Source organism: Carassius auratus, chromosome 13 (genome assembly GCF_003368295.1).
Source record: "Carassius auratus strain Wakin chromosome 13, ASM336829v1, whole genome shotgun sequence".
Taxonomy (NCBI): Eukaryota; Metazoa; Chordata; class Actinopteri; order Cypriniformes; family Cyprinidae; genus Carassius; species Carassius auratus.
In genome coordinates this window covers 12814993-12827815 of record NC_039255.1, presented here as the reverse complement: position 1 = coordinate 12827815, position 12823 = coordinate 12814993, and the positions used below count along the sequence as shown (strand labels likewise).

At 36.4% G+C, this 12823-nt stretch overlaps 2 protein-coding genes across 2 annotated transcripts in view; one reads left to right on the top strand and one right to left on the bottom strand.

Annotated features, from left to right (window-relative positions):
- LOC113112724 (SERTA domain-containing protein 2-like) overlaps window positions 1-9050 on the bottom strand; it is a 36233-nt gene extending 27183 nt beyond the window's left edge. Inside the window, exon 1 of the mRNA XM_026278509.1 lies at window positions 8736-9050. The gene's annotated coding sequence lies outside the window, so the exon portion shown is untranslated. The remainder of the gene's footprint in view (window positions 1-8735) is intronic.
- A 2765-nt stretch (window positions 9051-11815) lies between these two features.
- The window catches only part of LOC113112723 (neutral amino acid transporter A-like), an 8230-nt gene continuing 7222 nt past the window's right edge, over window positions 11816-12823 (top strand). The window contains exon 1 of the mRNA XM_026278505.1: window positions 11816-12485. Within this exon, the coding sequence (XP_026134290.1) occupies window positions 11971-12485 (515 nt within the window). The 5' untranslated portion in view covers window positions 11816-11970. The remainder of the gene's footprint in view (window positions 12486-12823) is intronic.

Sequence of the window (12823 nt, the reverse complement as noted above, 5' to 3'; positions counted from 1 at the left end):
CTCCAGCACCACTACCACATTATGAACCGTTTGCTCTGCTCTTGCTCTCTCTCACACACACACACACCACCTCTGTTACCCTCACCCCTCCCACCGTCGTCACACACAAACACCAAGTCCTTTGTCCACATTGACTTGGCAAAATACATATTCTGCACTAAGTGTAATTAGGAGTCTAGCCAGAACAGTAGTAGAAACAGCAGACAACTCGTGTTCTGCTGAAACAAACCAATAACTAATCAAATCAAACTAAATCTCCATACCAGCTTATCATTTTTCTTGTTGTTGTTGTTGTGTTTCACTTGCTGAGAAACTTACCAAGGTAAAAACATTGGCACAAGCCTAATCTGTCAACCTAAATTAGGGAAAGACAATCTGAATGGTTAAGGCTGAAAGAATATAAACTTTTACACAGACTATGTCTCAACAACGGCTGCAAAAATAACATATATTCAGCAAGTGCGTGGGCCCAGGCTAAATGTAAACACTGAGAGCAGTGAGACAAGACATCATTTTAACTGGCATGGTAAATATTACATTGGGTCGAAACATTGAAATCATGTTAAATGCTTCTTGCCCAGACTAAGGCAGACATATTGCTAGTTACACAAGATACAGTGAAAGGGAGGAGAGGGAGGCAAGTATTAGTATAATAAATATTTAAAAAATCATATTGACTGCTAAAGTACCAATATATTGTGTACCAATTGTAGGATGTTTGATTCTGACAAAAAATTATAATAATGATATCCCAATATTAAAATATCTTATGATTGCAAGAATAAATAAATAAAAAAAATCATTTGAAAAATTAATTCAAATGATTTGTTTATATAGCTGGTTAATTCAGGAAAGAAGAAAATCGTTCCAGATTTTCAATGTAATCGTTGACTTTTGAATCTACTTCATGTTTTAAAATGACAAAGACTGAGTGTGGTGCCCCGTCTGTATGTTGAACAGTAAGTGAACTTTATTATGCTGGACAGCATGAAGATACAATGTGTCTTCTAACAGAGCTTTAAGGTGCTCAGTTTCCCAACAGCCAGCTGACAAAAGGGAAGAGCAGTGCCTGTCAACACCAGGTCACAACGCTGACAACCCTTCCAGTCTCCACGAGCAGGAGGGAGTGAATCTCATATGGCACACAGTGCCCACAGCCTTTACTCACACTCAGCCATGATTTTGACCCTGACACATGACACACGCCCAGGTGAACGAGTCTCATTAGATATCCAGCTTCTGTTTGATGAGGCGTCTTAATGTCCTGCCTCTCTCTAATAATACAAATATGAAAATATATTTCTCGCATAACCTTCATTGTTATTAGCGGTCTTCAACCATTTTCAGGCCACGGGACTCAAGGTTGATATACATAATGTAAGAGTGTACATGCATGGTATATAGAAAATGCCATGTCAGTGTATTTATATTTACTTTCAAGCTATAAAAGCTGCGGTAGGTAACTTATGACGCTCTAGCGGTTAATAAACAGAACTGCTTGCGTCTTGCGAAAGAACATCGTAGCCAGAACTACTTCTCTCTGTTTATGTCTATGAAGAATCACAAAGGTACTGGGTTACTCCGCCGCGGTACCCCCGAAGCAATCTAAAATAGTCCGAATATAAACACTTATTATAGGTGTACCCTAGTGATTCAGGACAAGCCAAAAACACGGTTTGGAAAATGGATTCATGGGGTAACTCGCTTATTATATCAATTTTTCTACATTTTGAACACAAACAAAGTTACGGACCGCAGCTCTGATTGGTTGTTTCTTAACGGGAGCGGATGACTTTCTGCAAATGGCAATAGAACCACTGGGAGGAGCCAGAGGAGCTTATTTTTTTACAGTTATCTGTCTCATATTCTACTGTCAGGACATAATGACAGGTTTAACAAATATGTAAAAAATATATTTTTACAAAAGTTACCTACTGCAGCTTTGAATATAACATTTTACATTTACTTAAGACATAAAAAGTTTTTTGTGAGGGTGTGACAGTAAAACATTTTGCTAAACTTTAATTGTAACTTAATAGAATTTAAAAAAACTTTTAATTGAATTTAAATAAAAATTCCCCTTTTGACTCGTATTATTTTTTCTTCAAAACAGCAATTCAATTCAATTTTTTTTTTTTAATTTAATTTAATTTGTACAATACTCTTTGTTCCAAAGCAGTTTTAAAGACAGAAAAATAAAGAAAATAAAAGGCAAAAAGCAGAAAGGGGAGTAGTGTCTTACATTAGTGAATCATATTTTCATTTTTTCACAATTATTAGAGACTAAATACTTGGAAGACTACCTGTTGAAGAACCTTAGTGTATAAGACTCTTAAGACTTGTCAGGTCATCAGAAGTTTCGAAAGACCACTGCTTATAAGAGTGAACTTGCTGCAACACGTCAGATTCATTGTTCCTTCAATGTCAACTAAGAGGCTTTTTTGTACAAGATAGTTATTTTACAGCTTCTGGCGTTGGGAGAAGAGAAATTGGCTCAGTGCGGTGTGATAATAGACCGTTTTATAATATAATAAATTTGCTCCACTCCACAGACATAATGAGGAGGCATGTGAGAATGCCCCCTTTATTTCTGCAGCTCAGTCAGAGCCTCACTAAAGCCTCTGTTGTGCAGGCCTAGCATACATTTGTGACACAGGGCACCAAATCAGCGTCGGTTCTGTCTCTTTGACTACAACATGGTGCTCAGATGTTAGCACATGGTGCACACTGTGCATTGAGCCCACAGCAGTTAATCAGCTGTTAATTACCCCGCTGGTTTAAACACAATCAGGACCACAGGCACCAGAGCGACTGTGAAATGACAAGAGGTTTATTATTTAAAAACCCTGAGAAGGTACCAAGTGTGCAAAGTAATGACACCTTGTGAAAACATGGTATAATTTGCAACTAAAGCTGCACATCAAGACATAAGCTGAGGTTTGTAACTTCTTGTGTGAGAGGTTGGGGTTTTGATCTTGCATATTGTACATAAAATCCCTGAGACAGACACACCCCCGGATTCTCCTCATCTATTATTCAATAATACCAACAATTAACAGTACAATCAGACTAGAGAAGAGACCATTTGAAAAGCAACAACAACAACACCATGTCTCTGACATACAAAGAGATCAAGCAGGATGCAGGGCTTTAATATTTTCTTTGCATAATGAAATTAACCAATGATAATAAATTAATAAACATTATCGTAAGAATGGTTTCCAGTTATTAATGTCTGGCATGCAAATTCTTGAATTAAATTTATCCTTGATGATAGTGTCCCTTTAATATGTAGTAATATGTACTTAGTAACATGTATTTAAAATGAAACCTCTGTCATCATTTACTCACACTTAAGGAGAAGAATGTATTGCTGTTTCTTTAAGTGCAACAAATACAAGAACTTTCAAGCTAGAAAAAATAAATAAATAAAAGAATTGGGCACTATTTCAAAGTCTTTGACTATATTCTATATATTGTTAAAAAATTAGGGGTCACTTAGATTTGTGATTGTGAAATACATTTTAAGAGAATAAATATACTATTTAAAATAACTGTTCTCTAGTCATACATTTTCAAATATTATTTATTCCTGTGATGGCAAAGCTGAATTTTCAGCAGCCATTATTCCTGTATTCAGTAACACATGTACCTTCAGAAATCATTTTAATATGCTGATATGCTCAATCCTAAAAAAAGTTTAATATTTTTGTGGAAATTGTAATACATATTTTCACCACTGAACAGTAACATCATAAATGTTTTTACTGTGACTTTTGATCAATTTAATGCATCCATTGCATTTTAAATGAATTGTTTGTGTTTTCATAATTTTATAATCCAGTTCACAGAAATCAAACTATTAGTATTTTTGTTCACAAGTCATAAGTACCCATTTAATGGACCGCTTTAATTTGTCCTCTTTTCAAAAGCAACGGCCACCATTCATTGTAATTGTTTTAGAGTTCAAAGAAGAAATAAAGAATGGCACGAGGGTAAGTAAATGAAGGCAGAATGTCCATTTTAGGGTGCACTGTCCCTTTAAGTCATTATCACTGCAGGTCAGAGAGATCTTGTGTGTCCAGAAGAAGATGTGTGCTTCAGTGCTTAGTCATCAGAATTCTCCTGTTTTCTGCAATACACACAGGAGCGTATCAAGGCAAACCTCAGGGAGAAAACATACTACCCCACAATAATATTCAGTTATCAAATATTTCTGATTACAGATATATTTATTTATCCTTAACAGAAAAAAACTATCTGTTCTCTACATTCTAAATGAGCTTATTATGATTCCAGGCATTTAATACAAAACACTGACAAATGTGCAAACCATCTCTGTCCAAATTAAAGAGGTGCCAACAGACAATGTCCTAATGTATCGAGAAATGTTTGTTGATTTGCCATTTTACACCACCAATATTCAAACATCTCATGACAACCAAGAATATTTTATACAAGAAGAAAGGGAAATCCTTCTCATGAACAACTTGTGTATGCTGCACAAACGTTTCTCATGCTAGAGGGAGGAAGAAAGCCTGCATTGAAAATATGCCACATAAACAGACAGAGAAACAGAGCAAGAGACACTAAGATTCTTTATCAGGGCTTTCCCTGCATTTTTTACAAGTGATTTTATGGAGTTTGAATAATATCTGATGGAATCCGTGTTCTTGTGTGGGAACCAATAAATGTGGTTGCTAAAACTGAATTATATGACCGAATAACATAAAGCAGATTACTTGTGTGAACCACTGCACTGAACTTTATATTATAAGAATTTTACACTTAAAAAAATAAATAAACAATGTCAACATTCTGAACCACAATGACAAAATAAATAAAAGTGCAATTTAGTGTAATAACACCAGCTGTGGTAACAGTGGTCAATAATCTTGTATTGTGAATGAGGAAGTTTGATGTATTTGGATTGCAACTACAGCATTTGTTTTCAGCATCAGGCTCTAATAATTATCACAAATGCCAGTTAAACAACTGAACAACTATGGTAAATTTGTAAAGTACCATGGAAGTACAATGTAGAAAAAAGTATGAATATTTCAACTAGCCCAGTATAGATAAGGTGGAGGTAAAAAGGTGTCAAAATTCAATATATATAGTATATTATGTTAAATATGAATCAATTGCAAGTATTGCAAGCAAGTACTGTAATCAGCAAACAATGTACATAAACTACGTCCAAAAACCATTCTGTCCAGAAAATTAATTCGCAACATATCTTGAAAGTAAAAAAAAAAAATAATCACAGACATATTCAATATTTCTATGTCAGGCTGGATGGCTTTGTGCCACATTAAATCCACAAGGGCAAAACAGTCAAATTTGAGCATATATAAAGTGGAGAATGAATTTAGGATTGGAGAGCATGTCAAGCTCATGCATTGTCATGGTGTGTGTGCAGACGCATAGTATGTTTTGTTGAGCCATGCAGTATCCCCTCTGAGCTATGCTTTTCCGAGGCCCCTCTCCGGTTCGTTCTTCTTTAAAGGTGGGTGTATGAAATATTAATGCTGCAGTACAACTGGCTGTGGGAGAGAGGCCTCGCTCTCTATGTGTGTGTGTTTGTGTGTGTCAGAGAGACAGCCAGCTAACTCATTGCTGCTGTTCCAGAGACACCCGATCTCTACAAAGCTTCCCCGACCTGCTGGGGCCTTCACTGCCACTGCTACTGAAGATCATTTGAGAGTAAATATTCAAGAACACTGACTTAATATCAGCACTTTGTTATAATGGTATTAGAAACATGAATCTGGCGTAATGTTTTACTACATTGGTTGTTGTACCGTATGTGTCATGCCAGTTCGGAAATGCAATATCCAGTGAGTGGTGCTAAAATGCTAATTCCCTATCACATTTGAAAATAACATGCTAACTATACTAAACCCTACCCTAAACCTATGCAATACTGTTAACAAAAGCAAAAACAAAACACTTGTTGAAGCAACTATGTCATTTTTGCTTGGTTCTATGAGCTTTGTTATGATGTTTAGCTCTCAGGTCCGTACCGAGTGTAATACATCAGAAAAGCCATACATATGAAGCTGATTATATGATGCAAAGTGTTTCTTGTTTTGAGGGCCATAATTTAGTATTGTGCAAAGGAACTGTGTGAAAATAAGTCTTTATTCATTGATAATATGTCCCTGTAATCATAATGTGAGTGAAAAGGAAAAACAGTAGTAGGTTTTTTACTGCCACTGGTGTTACAAACTTATTTTTTAATTTTTAATTTAAAAAAAAATTTCTGGGGGACTGGCAAATAATTTGTGAAAGGTATGAAATAAAATTTTTCTTATGCTATGAAAGTTGTTTTTGGAATCTCACAAACTAAATGTATATTTCTAATTTGCCAATCAGAGAGAAAATTAACACAAAATACACATTAAAAATACCTGGACCAACTGCAGTATAACAAACGAATCGAGAAATGACCCGTATAGTCCTGATCAAACTGTGGTGACATTGACAGCTTATAACATATCATAGCAGCACAAGAAGATGCAGGCCACAGGTTATAAAGTCACATCTCTCTAGAGGTTTATCATTCAAAATCCCTAGGCCGTCAGCATGCTTGACGCTTCAGAGTTCAATACAGTGAATATGCTTCCTGCACATTATAATGAAAAGTAGGTCACTGCCCCAGGCACTGGCAGCTCATTTACTCAGAATTCAATGAAACTGCATTTAAGCAATTCACTAACACTGGACTCATCATTTAAAGCACATTAACAACATTACAGACTGGCAGAAAATTTAACAATGATCATGATATGGATTTAAGTCTTCCACGAGAAGTCTGTTAAAGACACAGGCTGGGCCTGAGCACACATTAAAGAAATACAAAACAGACTAACAGTCAGAAAGACTTGCTCCTAACTAGTGAATGTCATATCCTTGCAGGACACTGTCATTATCCATGCAGGCTACATGCTGCAGCTAAATACAGTTGTAACATTTTCTTCTGAGTGCTTAATCCCACTCTGTAAACACAGAGTTTGGTTATTTATGGGAGTGACAATTGTATTCAACAACCAAAGTCACTTTTGTATCCTTTTAAAGTTAAAAAACTATCCATTGCCATTGTATAGGATATAATAAAATTTATTTTTTGTCATATTGCATTCTTTAGAGTAACATACTGGGTAAAAACTAAACTTTACATTTTTACAAAATACATATTTTTAGAACATAACAGGTTGGCTGGAATGTTTTAATTGGTCAACAATGACCGCTAATGAGGTGACGAGTCTCGACTCTGAGCACTCTGTCCCAATAGAGCACTGTACACAGCACACATCCTAATCTGGATTATCAACTGAAGTACATGTGTCTCTAATCCACCATTGGCAAACTCTTGTCTTAACCACTTGATTTTAGACAGGCGGGAAACACAAACCAGTGGGGCTTCCTTATCGGGATGTCCCTGGACCATGATTCATTGTTCCTCAAGTTCATCTACTTCAATCTCTATTATCTAACTAGAAAATTAAATGTTTGAAACAAGTACAAGGCAGTTGTTTCAGTCTACTGCAGCTCAAGGTTCATGCATGCAGCTCAAGGTTCATGCATGCAACACAGAGTAATAATTATTTTATTGGTAGACTATTTAAAGTTGGTGTGCTATAAAAAATTTTTTTTAAATGCACATGGACTATTATTGTGAATGATTCATTCATGTAGCCTATATGTTAAATTTGAATCAAAATATCATAACTATCTTCAGGTGAAACAGCAGACTTCTCTCTAGTGACATATGCATGACTTCTCCAATCATAAAATCCACTTAAGCCCCGCCCACTTCTCAAAATCCATTCAGCAATCAGTAAACTAAACCTAGTCCCCGCCCTACTTTTTTAATTTATTTATTTCGATAATCCGTTACACTCGGATCAGTCACAATATAGAAGAAATTCTGTTTTAAATTCACTGCTTCCATTTCATTGCAATTTTAAAACTCTTTTCATTAAGGAATTTTCTGGCCGTTATCGTTTGAGGTGCATGGTCACGTGAATTCGCTGCACTGAACAACAACCTGCTTGGACTAAAGTTTTTCTGAATTTCGCTAAAATTTCAGAAATATGAATCGGCCTTAATTTGCTAATTTGCCTAATTTTTAGGTAACTGAAAAGTTGTTTAAAACCCTTCTGAAAAATATTTTTATAATCGGAACTATTTATCGGAAGAAGAAAGAACAGAAAGCCACTGATAAAAATAAATAAAACTCCTCAGCCGTTTAGTGATAGATTAGGCGACTTATCCAGCGAAGCTACTGTACAAAAACATCAAATGCTGTACACTACACGGGAGATCTGCAGCAGTGGGTCAAATCTCGTCGGCCACAGTTACTACATAATAACACCAAACCAATAAATAAATAAATGCATAGGCCTACATTAATTGTTTATTCGGGTCGATTACAGTAAACCATCAACACGCACCAATCATAAGTATGTCATGTGGCTTTCCTCATTTAAATCAATAATAACTATTTTGCATCCAGAAGACGCCAGTGGTGGACTTCTACTGGCCGACTGTGTTTTAAGGATATGCCAAGTTTGTAGACGGACACACTGTAGGCATGCAAACAGGTTACTGCTGCTGGGGTCAGTAGGGCACATGCACGTCAGCACGCTTTGCAGGAACTACCCACATCAAGACTGACCTGTCAAAACACAGGACTTTATGTTGATAATTCAGTAGGAACGTCAACTCACCCTTCTGAAGACAGACTTGTACGATCCGGTTAAATGAATGTAAATCACTGAGTGCTTAGCGGATTTATTTTCTAATGCGTCTACATTGTATCAGTGCATTCTGCAAGTCTTGCTAGTCGACATGAATTCACATTGCACTTTTTGAGCGCCCCGTGCCTCATCAGCCTGAGAAAAAAGTAAACAGTTGCACTTATGAGAGTCACATTTCAAAGTGTCCCCAAAAGTAGCAGGCAGGTTGCCTTCGCTGACTCTCCTCGTAGTCACAGTTGCAAGACATTGGATTTGAAGGATAGGTAGTTCTGTGCGTCGAGGTGGAATCCCAGTTCATATGCCCCGCCCCCTCTGGTAGAATCAGCCAACTAAAATGCAGAATAGGCTGTTCGACATGTTATTTTTAAAGAACCTAACAGATTAGTAACGTGGTGTTTATAGCACAATGAGAAAGTTATGGAGCAATATGTGAGCTCAAAAATCAATCTAAAAACCATCTCACACTGACAAAGTATAACCTAGGCCTACATATTTAAAAAATATAATCATTATAGGCTATATTTTGTAATGGGTCGCGGCAATAGTTACTTGAGTATCAATGGTAAGTTTCAGATTGCCAGATTTGAATTCTTCAAGTGGCGGAAGCGAGAAAAGGCAGCTTGCTCTGGCAAGATGCCCACACAGACAGCTTGGCTCAATCTTTTTTGTTGCAAGTTCAATCTCTACCGCATAACAGGAAATGGAGTGTTCAAAAAAGCCTGCCATTGCGGAAAATAGGCATTAACTAAAAGGAAAAAATCAGGGAAAGTGGGGAAGATGTGCTTTCTCTCACATGCTTGTTCCTCGGTTTCACCAGTAAAGGAAAATACTGAAAAATAATGTTTGACTAAATGGGACAAAGAGCCAAGAAAGTCTACCTACAATGTGTGTGTGTGTGTGGGGGGGGGGGTATACAATTTGTACAGAATATACAGTTTGTACAGTATAAAAACCATTACGCCTATAGGATGTCCCCACTTTTCACAAAAACAAACGTGTGTGTGTGTGAGAGAGAGAGAGACAGCTGATGGTGCGTGGTCTGATGGAATACTCAAAACAGTCATTAATCTTGGAGTCTGACATTATTTCAGGTGTTCAGGGTAAACCCTGCTGTCCTGACAGACTGGTCATTTACCTGCTAACCATAACCTAATAGATTGAAGGGCTCTTAAAAATAACAATATTTTTGACAATATAAAGTGTATAATGTAAGTGGAATGTTGTCATAATTCCCATTGAGAAAAGTAACTTCATAAATCACCATAACAAAGCACAATAATCACCATCACCATTATCATTAATTAAAAAATGGCTAAACAAAAATAACGCATCTTTTGCAGTGCATAATAATACATAATATTACAAGATTTTGTGCTTATATTATGTCGAATAAGCAATTATCAGTAGTGCTCGAGGTTACATTCACACCCAGTATTTTTCTCAAACAGAGAAATGACTTTACAAGACAAAAGATTGACATCTGGTGGTTGGAGAATATTATTACAGGCTTAAGCAGTTAAGTTCTGATTTTCTCTCCATTTTTTATAAGCTGCCTGTCTGTTCACTTGTGGTTTTTAACACAACAAAGACAACAACAAAAAAGCACTGTTTAGATCACTGAATGAACAGTAACGAGTAAACATGAAGTATAAGAAGCTGGTTTATTTTAAAATCCCTAAATTACATATATGGAAGCCATATTTTGTAATGGAAGTCAGATTCAAACCAATTGTTCTACAAAGTAAACCAGCAAATACATGTAAGGTAAATCTGGCACAGAAATCAGATTTGTAACTAGGAGGGGGTCTTATGGAGAGAAGCTCGTCTTTCTTAGGCATGACAACAGCTGCAGGATGTGATTTTACATAAGGTCAGACATGTGTTTACCCTCTATCTCATAGGGTTACTTTTAATATACTTTTAGCAGTACTATACCTTTAACACAAACTCCTTCCTAATATTCTTTTCAGTGCACTAGAAGACTTTTTGGAACTATTTGGGGCCTACAATCTTCACAGTCTTGTTTTGTCCCACCCACAGTGGGGTTCAGTGTATTATAGTAACAACTGAGAGCACAGTCAGCTTCCTGCTCCTGGTTTGGCAGCTGTGAAATGTTATTTTTGGAACAGAATAGTTGAGGTTCAGGGGAAAGCAACAGACAGCTAAGAACTAAGAGTTTCACAGCTTAGGTTATTTAGCTTGGAGGAAACTGTAGGTGGGATTCTAAAATTATTAGTTTGAATGTATTATAATAAAGAATTTAGAAATAGCAACCCTCACAGAACATGTTGCAAATGCTGAAAAACTGTGCAAATAAAGAAATCTAAAATTGCTCTAGAAAGATCAAACAACAATAACATGGCAATAATAACGAGAAAAGATGCCTTTGGTGTCTTTCATGAATATATGTCTAAACAATGTGTCTTTAACAATGAAAAGCTATTATTTTAATAATATATTCTTTTAGGTATAACGATAAATAGAATATATAGAAATATAAATACAAACAATAGAATGTAAATGTATTTTAATAGGATATAAATATTTAAATATTACTATAGCTTAGTCATTGTTCTTAAAACATGAACAGAAATAATAAATTATGTTACTTTATAAATGTTTCCTTTAGACCTGTTCCCTTTCTTGTGTTTCTAAATATACCTATATTAGCAAATATAATTTTTTTTTAAATGGGAATAAACTAGATATTTTGTCTTAATTCTGTATAGATAGATAGATAGATAGATAGATAGATAGATAGATAGATAGATAGATAGATAGATAGATAGATAGATAGATAGATAGATAGATAGATAGATAGATTGATTGATTTTATAATTTTATTCTAACTTGAGATGGCACAATTAAATTAACACAAAATAGAAAAGGTACGCATAGGCCTCTTAAATCACCCAATAATAATAAAAATGATAATGATGGCGATGATAATAATAAAAAATAATAATAATTATAATATGCACGGTATCAGCAACCCTTTGCCTTGTTGCATCATTTCATAGTGGTCCATGAGTGCGCATGCTCTTTGAAAAAGACCCCTCGTCATTACATGTCTGTAAGTGCCGGCAGGTTTTTCCACGCGCTCTCCACTCCAGTCCGCTGCATTCCAAGTGCGCGCACGCTGCTGATGAGAAAATCCTGGTACCTCTTTTAAACGTGTGGAAAGACTGAGCGTGTAGGTAAAATCATGGAAGAAAAGGAGAGCGAAATCAATGGACACGCCGGGCACAAAAACCCGTTACCAACAGTCTCATTAAAATCAGAAAAGAATAGCTTTAAAGACCGGTTCATGGTCTTCTTCAAAAGAAATCTCCTAGTGATATTCACGGTTTCCGGGGTTCTGGTGGGCGTCGGGCTCGGGATGATGGTCCGGAACATGAACCTTACCCGAGCGCAGATGACTTACTTCGCCTTCCCCGGAGAGATGCTGCTGAGGATGCTCAAGATGATCATCCTTCCTTTAGTGGTTTGCAGTTTGATTTCCGGAGCTGCGAGTCTGGACACGCGCTCGCTGGGGAAGCTCGGAGGGATCGCCGTGTCTTACTTTCTGGTGACCACTCTGATCGCTTCATCCATCGGGGTAGCTCTCGCCTTCATCATCAAACCCGGCGTGGGAGCAGGAGCCCTGAACACCAACAACTTAGGGCTGGAAGGCGTGAGCTCCAACAAAGAGACAGCGGATTCGTTTTTAGATCTTGCAAGGTATCATTTCGTTATGGAAATGAATGCAAATAATAATAATAATAATATCTAGCAATATGGAAATGAATGCAAATGCAAATAATAATAATAATATCAAGCAATAATTGTTAATAGCAAAAACCTATATCATTCAACGTGAGAAATAAGCAGACCACTATGCAGCTCTTAATCACCGCTTGCATGTTCCTGGCATGATTAACGGTATGGCAACACTCACGATGCAGAAGACATGCAGATCATGTGACAGTTCATCTTTACATTTTCTTTTTCTTTTAGGTATTTAAATCACTTATGGATGTTTATTTAATTATTGCCAGAGAGAAACAGATGGAAAATTG